The sequence below is a fragment of the Temnothorax nylanderi genome, unplaced genomic scaffold (assembly GCF_030848795.1).
Source record: "Temnothorax nylanderi isolate EJ_2023f unplaced genomic scaffold, tnyl_v1.0 TNYL_tig0663_pilon, whole genome shotgun sequence".
Lineage (NCBI taxonomy): Eukaryota > Metazoa > Arthropoda > Insecta > Hymenoptera > Formicidae > Temnothorax > Temnothorax nylanderi.
Window position 1 is genome coordinate 1 of NW_027249725.1, and position 15,088 is coordinate 15,088.

The window sequence follows — 15,088 nt, forward strand, 5'->3', positions numbered from 1 at the left end:
AAATCAAATAAACTTAAGTTCTTTCTTACATTTAAAGATTAAATATGCCATAAGCTAGCATATATGTATATACTTACTCCTAAAGGTGTTGTTAAGGAATAAATAATTTGTAACGACTCTGATTTAAATTCATATTTAATTTCGTCAAGCGTTTCTCTTAAATTCATATTTATTTTCGTCAAGCGTTTCGTCTTTGTATTTTCGTGCTAGCCGCGTGATTCTATTCATCTTGACACGTTCGCGGAGCGTGACACGTGCGGTTGCGGAATCGTCAGCCAATAAGGGCATCGCGCCGATTTCTCCCGTTTGGAATTTCGGAGCAAACGGGCAGAATACTCTGTGCTTCTCGAGCGTACACTCTGTGCTTCTCGAACGATTACGTGCGATCGAAATCGATAACTATTATACTCATTGCAATCGAAGCAAGTGTCGCGGGAATTAACGACGCAGGTTATTGTGTGAGCGCAACGGATCACATCCTCGCTAATTATAGACACGGTGCGTGTGAATATCGCCCGTCCGCCGTTCCATTAACCATTGGCGACTCGGAGCCGTGACCTTTGCAAGACGTGGCCAGGTGGACCGTGACGATCCAATGTATCTTCCCGCGCTAAGACCACGTAGTCGGCGAACGCAACGAATTCATTGGCCAAATAAACGGTGCCACTGGAGTGGCAAAGATACTTTAAATAAAACGGTGCATTATTTATTTGCCCTTCGTGTGTGCTCCAGTCGGATCTACAGAACCTGTGCTTCCTCGCTCCCAATACCTTGCTTCAACGCTTTACGCTTTGCACTTTCTCGCTCCCGCCTGCTATCCCTCTCGCTTTCTCTGAGCGATCCCGGCAATTCAGTTCGGCGTGAAAACTACTCCGCGCGCGAACATAAATTTGGTCCTTCGAGCCGGATTGAGGTGAGTGCGGGCGGACACACATTAGTGCGTGGTGATTGAGCGAAAGAACATTCGCCATCATGAGTGAACTTCTCGCAAAGCAGCAAGCTCTGCTGCATTCGATCGCTCGAGCACTCGACAACTTTAAGAAGATCGGCAGGAATAACTACACTCCTGCGAAGATTCGATCACGAGAAACCAGCCTCAAAGAAACTTGGTCTCAGTGCGTTCAACTGAACGCCTCTCTACTGCAAGCCTTCCCAGACGACAGGCGGACCTCCATCGACTACTTCAACCTCCAGCAGTTCGATACTTTCGAAGACGTCTATCAGGAAACCTTGGACTACAAGGCGGATTGTCTCGAGAAACTCGAGCCGACCGGGAGAGCTTCTACATCGTCAGGTCATGTGCATAGTTTTTGTGAAAAGCCGATGTCATTTTCGTTATCGCATTTGCCGCCTATTAACATACCTCCATTTTCCGGAAAATGCGAGGATTGGGAAAGTTTTCGCGATCGATTCACGTCACTGATCATAAAGAAAATAAAGAATTATCCGCCATTGCGCGCATGCATTTCTTGTCATCGAGTCTTACCGGTCGAGCACTTGAATCGATTAAAAATATTCCGATTACTGCGGATAACTTCGAATTAGCTTGGAAAACGCTTCCCTCGCGCTATGAAAATAAGCGTTGTCTCATCGAGGTGCATGTGGCCGCCCTATATAGTCTACCGAGCGTCGCCCGCGAATCCGCGTTTAAGCTAAAAGAGTTGCGAGACAAAACGAATCGCACAATCGCGTCATTACAAAATCTCAACCGTTCTTTATCGGACATTCTTAGCGATATCCTCGTGTACTGTGTCTCGCAAAAGTTAGATCCCGTCACGCGAAAGGCGTGGAAACTCAAAGACGTATGACGATCTCGATCGGTTTCTTGCGACTCGAGCTCGCGCTCTCGAGGAATTAACGCCGGTCGTGTCAACCAAGACAAATCGCGCGCAAAAGGTCACGAGCGCTACCGCTGCTACCTCGGCGGCTGTATCATGTCCGCTCTGTAAAGCATCTCATTTTATAAACAAATGTCCGCAATTTGTAAAGAAAAGTCCGAGTCAACGCTTAGATACTGTTAATAAGTCAAGAAGGTGTATTAATTGCTTGAATGCTAAACACTCCGTGCAATCGTGCCCGAGTAAGTTTTTCTGTCAAACATGACAGCAAAAACACCATTCGATGCTGCACGTTGACTCGGCCTCATCTTCCGACGACAATGTCCTCCCGACGCCCTCGGTCTCGCAGCCCGTCACGCATGATACCGCATCCGTAACCGCATTATTTTCAACCTCTAAAATGCCTGCTCGCCTTCAAGTCTTGCTGGCGACGGCTCGGGTTGAAGTCCGCTCCCCTTCCGGGCGCACGTGCGTCGTGCGAGCGCTGCTAGACCAGGGGTCGGAAGCGACATTTATCACCGCGAAACTTGGGCAAATCTTAAAGTTGCGTCACATCAAAATGCCCATTTCGATCTCAGCTGTCGGCTGCGTTGACGCCGGCACCTGTCGATACGCCGCTCAGATCGGGATATCGCCGCTCGGTAAATCCCATCCGGTCTTGATGACCACGGCTTCAATCTTGAAATCCCTCAGTAAAAAATATTCTCCATCACCCGTAGCGCCTTACGCCCCTTGGAGTCATCTAAGTGATCTCAGTCTCGCGGATCCAGATCCCATAAGCTCCGTTCCCATAGACCTAATTATCGGCGCCGATCTTTATGGTGAGCTCATCCTCGACGGGGTCCGAAAGGGGGGCAGCGGTCAACCCATCGCGCAAAATACAGTTCTCGGCTGGGTCCTCTCCGGTCCAACGTCTGCTTCGCCATCGGCGGAGCGCTTTATCACGGTTCAACATTGTGCGAGCTCGCTCTCTCTCGATCAGGAGCTTCGAAACTTTTTGGAGATCGAAGAAGTTCCTCGGCTCACGTCATTGAGTCCGGAGGAGCAGCAATGTGAAGAGCATTTTCTCAATACTCATTCTCGCTGCTCCGATGGACACTATGTCGTGCGCCTTCCCTTCAAAAGGGGCCCTCCGATCGAGATCGGAGACTCCTATCATACCGCGGAACGCTGCCTGAGAAGCCTGCATCGGCGGTTGTCAAATAATGTCGAATTGAAGACAGAGTACACAGAGTTCCTGAGAGAGTACGAGCGGCTCGGACACATGCGAAAATGTCCCCTCTCCGCGCCCTCCTCCGATCAATGCGTCTACATTCCACATCATCCAGTCATAAAGGACCATAGTGTAACTAGTCATTTAAGAGTCATTTTTAATGCTTCAAGCCTCACTTCAAACGCGACCTCCCTTAATGATCATATGCTGACCGGTCCGAAATTGCAAGCAGATTTAGCCGCGATCCTTCTAAGGTGGCGCCAGTTTAAATACGTGTATTCCGCGGATATCGCGAAAATGTATAGACAGGTCCAAGTGGATCCACGTGATATTGACTATCAGCGAATCTTGTGGATGGACGAGATCGTCCAAGCGTATCAACTGTTAACAGTAACATATGATACTGCTTCCATATTTGGCGTTACGCGCGCCTCTCCAACTCTGCGAAGACAAAGGTCTTGACTTTGCATTGGCGGTTGCAATTCTCCTAGACAACCGTTTCGTCGACGACGTCCTTTTCGGCGCCGATGATATCCCTCTCCTGCGTCAGATGCGCGACCAATTATGCGCGTTATTACGTCGAGGTCAATTCGAGTTGAGAAAATGTTCAAGCAATTCGCCGAAATTGCTTAATGATATTGCTATCGAGAATCACGGGTTAGCATGTAGTAAGACGCTGCAGACCGATGAACAATTAAAGATTCTCGGAGTCAGCTGGAATCCCTCTCTGGATGTTTTCCAGTTTTAAGTATCGATTCCATCTTCCCCTTCAAAGACCAAGCGGTCGATTCTTTCTACGATCGCCAAACTTTTCGATCCACTGAGCTGGGTAACGCCAGTGATCATCTCCGCCAAAATCTTTCTGCAGCAATTATGGCAGCTTAAGCTTGATTGGGATGAAGCTCTCCCGATTTCTCTCTTAAAGCAATGAGAAACGATACAATCGTCCTTAACAGAACTCGATGGCCTTCAGCTTGAGCGCTGGATACAGCGGGGGTCCGATACGGTACACTGTGAGCTTCACGGCTTCTGCGATGCGTCCACAGCGGCCTACGCTGCAGCTGTTTATATTCGCCTCACTTCCGTTGCTGGGGAAACTATCGCAAAGTTGTTAATCGGGAAATCCAAGGTTGCTCCAGTAAAATCATTAAGTGTCCCGCGTCTCGAACTGTTGGCTGCCGTCTTATTGTCCAAATTAATGGAATTTGCTCGAACGTCGCTTCGTCTCTCTACTGTTCCGTGCCATTGTTGGACGGACCCCGAGGTCGTACTCGCGTGGGTGACTCAACATCCTTCGAAATGGAAGACTTTTGTATCAAATCGCGTTTCCGAGATTCAGACTCGTCTTCCGTCCGCTTCATGGCGACATGTTTTCACCGACGAAAATCCCGCTGACTATGCGTCGCGAGGAATGCTCGGTAATCAGCTTGCGGGCCACCATCTCTGGTGGCAGGGTACATCGTGGTTGCGCCTGCCGTTTTCCGAATGGCCTCCGCAAGTCGATCTATCGTCGCATGAAACCTCCATGGAAAAGAATCCGCGAACTCTATCATATCTCATTAAAGCTGCTGACCCGTGGGATCTCGCGTCTCGATATTCATCGTGGCCGAGACTCATAAGGGTCACTGCTTATATTATCCGGTTTATTTCTCGGCTACGTGGCCGCTCTCGGCCTCGCGCCGGTCCCAAAGAAAGTCTTTCTGCAATTTCGGCGGACGAATGCCGACTCGCGCGCTCATTCTAGCTCAAGCGCATACAAGAGGAAGTTTTCCCCCTCGAAAGAGCAGCGCTTTTGAGTCAACACTCAATCTCATCCAAGAGCTCTCTGTTATCCCTCAATCCTTTCCTCGACGAAGAGGAAATAATTCGCGTTGGCGGGCGGTTAGCCAACGCTCCGATTCGATTTCAGACAAAACACCAAATCGTATTAGCCTCTCATCCTTTGGTTACGTTAATAGTGCAGCACGCTCATCTGCGCTCTCTCCACGCCGGTACGCAACTCACCGTGGCTACGTTGCGCCAGGATTTCTGGCTCCTTCGAGCTCGAAATATTGTCAAATCAGTTATTCATCGATGCGTCGTCTGTACTTGCGAAAGGGCCGTAGTGCCCACCCAGCTTATGGGAAATCTTCCTCAAGTGCGCGTCTCTCCTCCCACTCGCACCTTCCTTCACTGCGGATTAGATTACGCCGGCCCGGTGTTAATTAGAGCCATGTCCGGCCGCGGAGTCGCATTTCGAAAGGCATACATTGCCCTGTTCGTTTGCCTGGCTACCCGTGCGATACATCTGGAGGTTGTCGAGGGTTATTCAACGCCTGCATTCCTGGGAGCCTACTCCCGATTTTGCGCTCGTCGAGGGCTTCCTGAATCAATCTACTCTGACAATGGCACGACCTTCGTCGGAGCAGATCGCGAGTTGACCACCGCGTTTCGCGCGGCCCTCCGTGATCCGAACTTCCTAAATAAGTCTGCCTCTAATCGAGTTTTGTGGCACTTCATACCTCCCTCTGCCCCCCATTTTGGCGGCTTATGGGAGGCTGGAGTGCGCAGTGTAAAACATCACCTTCGCCGCGTTGTAGGGTCCTATACTATGACCTTTGAAGAGTTCTTTACTCTTTTGTGCAACATCGAAGCCTGTCTCAATTCCCGACCGCTCGCTCATCTCACGGATTCCGCCGACGATTGTGAACCGCTCACCCCCGGCCATTTTTTAATAGGATCCGCCCTCATTGCTAGTCCTGAGCTCTTACTCCTTAACATTAACGAAAATCGCGCTGGCAGTTAGTGCGGTTTTGGAGATGTTGGCAAACCGATTATGTCAACACGCTCCAACAAAAAGTAAAGTGGCGTCGGGTCACTGACGGTGTTCGAGTCGGCCGATTGATTTTAATTCAGAATCCTGTGCTTCCGCTTTGTAAATGGGAATTAGGGCGAATAACTCATTGTCACGCGGGCCAGGATGGTCTAGTTCGAGTTGTAACGGTTAAAACCGCGTCGTCCGAGTACAAGCGTCCGATAGGAAAACTCTGTTTATTACCAATCGATCTCGAACACAGCAGTAATCAGATGTAATTGTAATTGACATACTGATCGCCTCGAATGTTTCTCACTTTTTTTGTCTTTGATGGTTTTCAAAATCTTTCGAAACGAAAGTCTCGAGGCCGGCGGTATGTTAAGGAATAAATAATTTGTAAAGACCTGGTTTAAATTCATATTTAATTTTGTCAAGCGTTTCTCTTAAATTCATATTTATTTTCGTCAAGCGTTTCGTCTTTGTATTGTCGTGCTAGCCGCGTGATTCTATTCATCTTGACACGTTCGCGGAGCGTGACACGTACGGTCGCGGAATTGTCAGCCAATAAGGGCATCGCGCCGATTTCTCCCGTTTGGAATTTCGGAGCAAACGGGCAGAATACTCTGTGCTTCTCGAGCGAACACTCTGTGCTTCTCGAACGATTACGTGCGATCGAAATCGATAACTATTATACTCATTGCAATCGAAGCAAGTGTCGCGGGTATTAACGACGCAGGTTATTGTGTGAGCGCAACGGATCACATCCTCGCTAATTATAGACACGGTGCGTGTGAATATTGCCCGTCCGCCGTTCCATTAACCATTGGCGACTCGGAGCCGTGACCTCTGCAAGACGTGGCCAGGTGGACCGTGACGATCCAACGTATCTTCCCGCGCTAGACCACGCAGTCGGCGAGCGCAACGAATTCATTGGCCAAATAAACGGTGCCACTGGAGTGGCAAAGATACTTTAAATAAAACGGTGCATTATTTATTTGCCCTTCGTGTGTGCTCCAGTCGGATCTACAGAACCTGTGCTTCCTCGCTTCCAATACCTTGCTTCAACGCTTTACGCTTTGCACTTTCTCGCTTCCGCCTGCTATCCCTCTCGCTTTCTCTGAGCGATCCCAGCAATTCAGTTCGGCGTGAAAACTACTCCGCGCGCGAACAGATGTACTGCTGCGCACGGGAACTTCGGTGAGAGCAGTATTCTTAGAAAGTGATGGATGACACTTTCTATCTATATTTACCTCTTCTTTTAAAGAAACAACCTTAATTGTATGAATAATAAAAAAGAGAAAACCTAATTAATTTATATTTAGGCCAAATATTATATTATACAGAAATTTAATACTGTAAGTGATTATTTGGCTAGTGATTACTTATTGAGTATTAAAAGCACTGTTAATAGTGCTTTTAATATTCAAAATAAGTAAATAATCACTAGCCAAATAATCACAGTATTAAATTTTTGTAAGGGTACATAATCTCATATTGAAACATGTAAAAGTATATACTCAGACAGCACACAGAGACGTTTGTACGACGTCTTTTTGATTTGCGTGCTGCCCGGGGATACATACTTCATCTGTTCCCTTAATTTGTGTTAAAGTGGTTTCGGATATTTCTTCTTTACCATTGTCAGAGGACATATGTTTTGATGTAAAGTGCCTTATCTTACTTTTTAAATCTTTTATTGCTATTTTCAAGTTCTTTGTCTCTGTTCTCAAATCTCTTATTTCGGTTTTTAAATTTTCAACTACATGTTTTAACTGTTTAGTACATTGAATCATAGTTGTAAAATCTGAAAAATAAAATTTACACGATTGTTCTGATAATTATAATAATATATTCTCATTACTTTGTTGAGAATTGAATATACTAAGTTTTTTTTCGAAGAAATAATTAATTCAATCTTGTACATATTAAGTTCATTCTCTTTAAATATTTTTAATTTTTATACCATTTTTTACGGTTATATCTTTCCATTTACTTAAGTTAAGATCCTCCCAATCAGACTCTGAATCTGACTCATCAGTCTTCAAACATGATGGTTGTGTTTTCTGTAATGATAAGAATTGGATGGTTAGAGACCATTTAACTATTATAAAATAGCAAATAGCGTAAGAATAAAAAAAGTATATACAAACCTTTATTTTGCCTTTATTTTCTTTATTTTTTTCTCTGAGTTTCTGAGAGGGGTTTTGTCTAATTGTCGACAAAGATTGGGACTCATCACTTGAAGAGATGTCCTAATGTTGATAAATAAAAGAGACGTATAAAAGTCAAAATGGTTTAAAAAGACACTATAATAAAATAATCATAGATTGAAATATATATAGTGCAATGTATACCAAGGGCTGTATTCATAGTCCAATCTCAAGTCAACGCTTAAGACGATCTTGATCAAGTCTGCTTATGCAATACCAGACCGTCTGAAGATTGATAGATTTCATAGTTGTGAAAAAAGATAATCTTTGCGAAGAAGTTTTCACTGAAGTGAGTCTTGTTTGATTTGAGATTAACTTAGTAAAGATGTACTTAAGACCATGCTTATTCTGTAGTCGGCTATTTCCGTGATATTTCCATTGGTTCCTCCAATGGAAACATTAGATTCAAGACGCAGTTTTACATCATTGTAAACAGAAATAAGTTTTCTAACCTTAAACCGAAATTGTCACATGGCAGTATAAGCAGTATTATAATTATATAGTAATATATGGAAAAATATATAAATTAATTGAGACATTTTACATTATTTGAAAAAAAAAATTATTTCTTGATATATTAAAGGTATAAGCATATAATAGAAGTGAAGAAAAGCAACTCTACTACGCTAAAAGATAAAGACGTAGCTTAGAAATTTGTAACGAGTTCAATCTATCACATCTAAGCACGCAAGAGGTAAGAAAATTACATAATAACATTGATTTAATACTTATTGATACTGATATTTATTGATATTTTTATAGAATAAATTCATTTATATTGCTTTTACAACAGCTTTTTCGAAGAACTTTCTGACTAGTGTTTACTTCGAAATAGAACAAACATATTTATAAAATTATTATTTTTTTTATAAATATGTGTTGTGAATGTAATTTTTTGTAGTATGAACGTGCAGGATATAGATTTGCGAGATTTGGATAATATTCCCGATTTTTTGGACGTCGAGAGTGAAGATGAAAGATAAGAAATTGTTGTGCGTGCTCCGAAACGTTATATACGAGATGGACAAAACCCTTTCCAGTTTTATGATGAAAAAGAGTTTAAACGCCGCTTTCGATTTTCAAAAGAAGCTGTCATACATGGTCTTCTACCCAAAGTAGAAGAAGGTTTGGCTAAAATAAATAATCGAGGTCTTCCTATTGCTCCTGTGTTGCAATTACTTGTGTGTCTAAGATTCTACGCCACTGCAAGTTTTCAGGTAATAAAATTTCAAAGAGGCAGAGAGAAATAGGTTTATATCTTTGAGTTATAATTGCATGATTTAAAATTATTTATTTCCTTGTAGTTAGTATTAGCGGATATAATAAGCATATCACAGCCTACTCTTTCAAGAATAATTTTTCGTGTTTCAGTATTACTTGCTGGAAACATCCACCGTGTCATAAAGATGCCTTTTTCTGTGGAACAAATTAACGAAAACCGTACTTTGTTTCGGAACTTGGGATTTGGAAATGGAGCTATTGGATTACCTGGAGTTGATGGTGCTATCGACTGTACTCATATTCGCTTGACTCAATGCAGATTTTAAAATATTGAAGAAGTATACAGGAATCGCAAAGGATACTTTTCTCTCAATGTACAAGTACGTAATATTTTATCCAATAGAGAATGTATAGAATTTATTTTTGCAACCTTAACATTTATATATCAATTTTATTGCACAAATATATATTTATAATATTTACGTTATTATTTAGGCTATCGTCGGACCACAAATGGAATTTCTGGATATCATACCAGAATGGCCAGGAAGCCAACACGACAGTCGTATCTTCCAAAATTCCAGAATTTATATGCGATATATGAGACGTGAATTAACTGGCATATTGATTGGAGATAATGGCTATCCTTGTTTGCCATTTCTTCTGACTCCTGTTCTAAATGCAACAACAGATGAACAACTAACCTACAATAATATTCATAGACGAACAAGACAAATAGTGGAAAGAACATTTGGAGTATGAAAACGGCGATTTCCTTGCTTAGCCCGAGGACTAACGACAAAACTGATATGCAGCACAACAATTATTATAGCATGTGCAGTTTTGCATAATCTTTCGCTTACCTACGATAATGTATTACCGCAAGATGACGAAGAGAATGAAATCATTGATGATAATGATAATGAAGAGAATGATGTGAACCGTCCTGAATGGCAACCAGCAGATGGATTTATTATGAGAGACGCACTTATACAACGTTTATTTCATTAATTAAAAAAGTAAAGGTAAATAAAATATTTTATTAAATACAAACGCGAACTATTGAAATTATTGTAACATAATATTTATTATTTACAGAATAAAAGAAGTCATTCATCCGGTTATGTAGGGGAGACCGGGGCCTAACCGTCAGTTTTTTTTCGGTGCCGATTTTTAACAAGAAAATAAATAATTTTAGTTAAATGTGGTATACCACTGTAAAGAGTGAACCTGTAGCTACAAAATTTATATAGGAAATTTTTATCTACGTCGCTTTGTTTAACCGGTATAGAGCAAAAACGACAACGGTGGAAAAATTGAAATCTCAAAAATGCCGGGGTTTAACCGTCACACTGCATTTTCAATACATATACGTACATCTAATCCTGAAAAATGATAGGATACATCTTAATAATTGTTTTTAAAAAAAAAAATATAAAAATTTATTTAAAATTTTTATGCGAAACATTATTAAAAAATAGTTACGAGGGTTGCTCTTTCCGCAGAAGTCACTCGCCCGACTTGTTTCACTCCTCGACGTCCGATGACTCTATTCGGTGTCTAAACGGTTGTAATTCCCGTCTCATCCATATTTCATATGCAGTGAGCCTGGAAATGCCCGGAAATGCCTTAGAAATGCACCCGGACTGCTTACTGACGGATTAACCCCAAACACAAGTTTGATCGCCCACAAAATATTAGACATCAACGATAATGAAAAAACTACACTGGATTCGTGTTCAGCATGCATTACTCTTTATAATCGCGTACCTCGAGATTTGGAGAGCAAATATTATTGCAGATATTACAAAATTTCCACGCGCAGAAAATGTAACTTTCACCTTCCGAAAACACGTTTGCCCTCGTAAAAATCATAACACGGCAGGTAACCTGCCGAAACTCCGTTGGTCACATGGGTACCATAAGCAGCGTTTACAATGTTAATAGCGAGTTCGCACAATATACAGGTTCCGAGATATTTGATTTGACGGTTCAACCCCGGCGACGGTTAGGCCCCGGTCTCCCCTACATATGTTTTGTAATATATGTATATATATATGATTCTCCATTGAGAAGAACCTGACACCTCTGTCAGGAATGGTTGTTAAATGGCAAACAGTTGAATGTATTTTTCACCGATATGGTATAGATGTGACAGAATAAGTCTAATGGGGATTAATAATATCTCTTAAATTAATAAAATATAAAAGAAAGTTATATAAGTATGAGTTTATATTTATTTAATTTATTGTAGCACATACAAATATCAATTTGTTCGAGAAACATATGCAAAGTATAATAAAGTATGTAAAATGTATTACACTTATATTTATATAAAATAAACAACCGTTTACTTAAAAGAAATAAAAAACTAAAAGGAACAATTTTCAATACTTATTTCAATAAACACAACCTTTTGTACTTTTTCCAATAATCTTCGATACTTAAGTTTACAAAGTAAGTAATCTTTCTTTATACTCGCAACATAATATATTATTTCTTTCTTATTATCTCTTAATAATTGCAATAGAATTCAGTCTTTATCGTAATACTTAATATATCAAAAAATGAACTTACTATCTAATATTTCATATATAACATGAAATTTTGAGTGTGAAAGTTTTTTACTTTTTTGTGATCGGTAACTGCAATTCGACTATTTCTGCTGCAGCTATAGCTGCACGTAACTCGTGCTTCTGCATTTCTTTCAAATGCTGCTCTTTTAAAGCACACATTTTTTTTCGTGTTCTATTTTTAATGTATTCAATTCCACTTCCTGATCAAAAAGCTTTTGAATTCTTCGTGTTTTCAGTGAAATTTCATTTTCGTCATCATTGGAAGGTATTGCACGCTTTCCACGTTTTATTAATGATAACTTCTCTCCACTCTGCTGTGTCTTCTTCGATTCTATAAAAGAGAAAGAGAGTATTAAATAATAAAATATGTTTGTAGAGAGTTATTGTTATCAATTACATTAAATATTAATTTAAGTGTAATAATAATAAAATTATTAAATAAAATTACTTAATAACATTATTATGAATTATTTAAATATTAATGTGTACCTGTTCCTAAGAAATGTTTAGTGCTTGGTGTCATGTAGCTCGAAGAGCTCTCTGATGGCTGCAATGATGCCTTTTCTGCATGCATTTTCTTTTGTACGTTAGGTGTAATGTTTTCTTCTATTATAAAAATAAGAATATCAATTTTGGGCAAATTAATATTCTAATACCTATGTACGTGGTTAAAGATGATAAGATCAAGCTTACTATCCGAAATTTCACAACAGTTGTTATTGTTACCAAGCATGTCGTCATATACATCGCCTTCATCGCCTTCTAATGTAAGGTCGACATTTGCAAGATCACCCTCGACCACAAAATCCATTATTAGTGTTTCTCGTTCTAAAAGTATAAAATATATTTTACATACCGTTATATTGATTCGTTACGTCATTAACGTGTGTATATCAAGATATTATAAATGTGATATAATAATTAAAAGTGTGTTTGGTATTAAATTTTTAATATAATGTAAAAAGATGTATACTTTTGACTTCTTCGTCGTTTAAATTAGAAGAGTAAATTCCTGGCGCAGTTTTCATCAAGTTTGGTGCTATCAATGCTATATCGGGGTCAATTTCCACCGATTTAATCGATGGCCCTCCGCCTGTTGCCATCCGTTCTTGCTTTTCTTTAGTTAAAGCGTCTCTTTGATTTTGTTTCAAGTTTGCCCAAAACTTTTTTAATTGTTGGACATTTCTCTACAAATGTTTATTATTACAAAAACAACAATAAATAAATTTATCTTATAAAAATATCAATAAATATGAGTATCAATAAGTATTAAATCAAATTAATGTTATTATGTAATTTTCTTACCTCTTGCGTGCTTAGATGTGATAGATTGAACTCGTTACAAATTTCTAACCAAGCTACGTCTTTATCTTTTAGCGTAGTTATGTCGCTTTTCTTCACTTCTATTATATGCTTATTATATACCTTTTTAATATATCAAGAAATAGTGTTTTTTCAATTGATGTAAAATGTTTTGATTTACTTTTAGATTTATCCATATTGCTATATAACTTCCGAATTGAAGGTTAGACACAACTAGAGAGAACAAAACGTATTTCAGTATATATGTTTAAACACAAGATTATAGTGTAAAACTGCGCCAAAAATCCTTTGATTTCCTTATACTTCTTGCAAACTGTTCTTTTTCGAAGTGAACACTAGTCAGAAGAAAGTTTTTCGAAAAAACTATTGTCTTAAGAGGTCTACGAACTTGACTTGGAATAAGACGCCTTATTTGCCATTTTTGTGAACAGATAAGACCGTCTTAAAGGACTAAATATCGTTTCGTTTGAGGAGCTCTTCAGATTGTGCTTATGGTATATGAGATGCATTTATAAATCATAATAAGATATTCCGTAATAAGACATTCTTGCTGAAGTTTACTCTTAAGCAGTTACTAAAATACGATCTTATTGCCTCTCTATGAATCGAAACGCCATCTTAAGACCATTCTTAAGAAATTCTTATTTTTAAGCATCGACTATGAATACCGGCCCAATTCCCCAATTTGATCTGTCTTTTGTGCAGCTACTCTAATAATCTCACTTGATGAAACTCTCTGCTTTTTGTTGGTGGTGGTGATCTCTTTATTCATATGTCCCAAATTTTTATCACTGGTTAATTTGCGTTTCCTATTGCTATTTGAGTTGGCCTATACAACAATAATTTTAAGATTAAGAGAATTAGAGAAACTACCGTTTTATATAATTCACCACTCACTAAACATATTAGTTGCTTTCCATTTACATCAAAACTCAGATAAATCTCACTTCTGTCTTTCTTCAACATGAATGTTGAAGTTTTGCAGTAAGCAGTAAGCAGTGCAGTTTTGATGTAAATGGAAAGCAACTATTATTTTAAAAAATTACTTACAATAATTTCATCTTTCTTTTTAGCTAGATCTTTGCGCATTTCTCGGCTCGGAAATGGTACACCATATTTCAAACATGATTTCGAGGCCTCTACTATTTCGGTCCAATCTAGAATGATCATATTAATGATAAAAAAATTACAATAAAATAAAAACAGAAATGTGTGTGTGCGTGTGCGTGTGCGTGTGCGTGTGCGTGTGCGTATGCGTGTCCGCAGCAGGTCTCCAAGGTAAAGAGCCTCTAGTCGATGTGTGTGTGTGTGTGTGTGTGTGTGTGTGTGTGTGTGTGTGTGTGTGTGTGTGTGTGTGTGCAAATCAGAAGTCAAAATTAGATTTCATTCTTCCGCCAAGTAAAATATAAACAACACAACCAACAAATACTTTAAAAATATTCAAAGAAATTGAAAATTTCCTTAAAGAAGATATTACAAGAGCATTACTCTGTGCTAAAATACATCCTACAGTTTGGATCCACTTTATATGTTTGCGCTTAGCCATGGTTTTTTTAGACTGCACATCACAGTTAGAGGGCCATTTCATCAAAACAGACTCTTTATTTTGGATCAAATTAGAAATTGGCTTTCTGGGCTCCTTGTCATCCCTATTCTTGTCATCCCATATTATCCATTCGGCGTAACCAACCTGCATAGGTATTGTTTGTTGCTCGTCTATCTTATCTATCTTCTTTTCATTGTTAAATTCACATAATATGTAAAATTTATCGGAATCACAACTATCCATCTTGAAATTCATTTTTGAACTGATTCACTTGCAAACTGAGATCTGAGCGAGGGCAAAGAAATCTCATTTGGCGGGTAACCGGCAGAAGGCCCAGAGAATCCCGCCACAAATGACAATCGTGCAA

The 15,088-nt window shown here is 39.9% G+C and overlaps 1 protein-coding gene and 2 pseudogenes across 2 annotated transcripts; 2 read left to right on the forward strand and 1 right to left on the reverse strand.

The window, feature by feature from the left end:
* Positions 1-972: 972 nt before the first annotated feature.
* Positions 973-3,513, forward strand: LOC139784701 (uncharacterized; annotated as a pseudogene).
* A 500-nt stretch (positions 3,514-4,013) lies between these two features.
* On the forward strand, positions 4,014-10,295 carry LOC139784694 (putative nuclease HARBI1; annotated as a pseudogene).
* Positions 10,296-11,496: 1,201 nt separating this feature from the next.
* LOC139784696 (uncharacterized) lies at positions 11,497-15,073 on the reverse strand. 2 transcript variants are annotated; one of them, XM_071723889.1, is made up of 8 exons: positions 14,664-15,073; positions 14,226-14,332; positions 13,899-14,004; positions 13,158-13,388; positions 12,826-13,039; positions 12,546-12,680; positions 12,342-12,458; positions 11,497-12,183 (listed from the first exon to the last, which is right to left on the reverse strand). In XM_071723889.1, the coding sequence occupies exons 5-8, from the start codon at positions 12,953-12,955 to the stop codon at positions 11,999-12,001; spliced, it is 567 nt and encodes a 188-aa protein (XP_071579990.1). In that variant the 5' UTR covers positions 12,956-13,039; positions 13,158-13,388; positions 13,899-14,004; positions 14,226-14,332; positions 14,664-15,073; the 3' UTR covers positions 11,497-11,998. Both variants share the same exon structure in this region; 1 of them encodes a protein (XP_071579990.1).
* Positions 15,074-15,088: the final 15 nt, after the last annotated feature.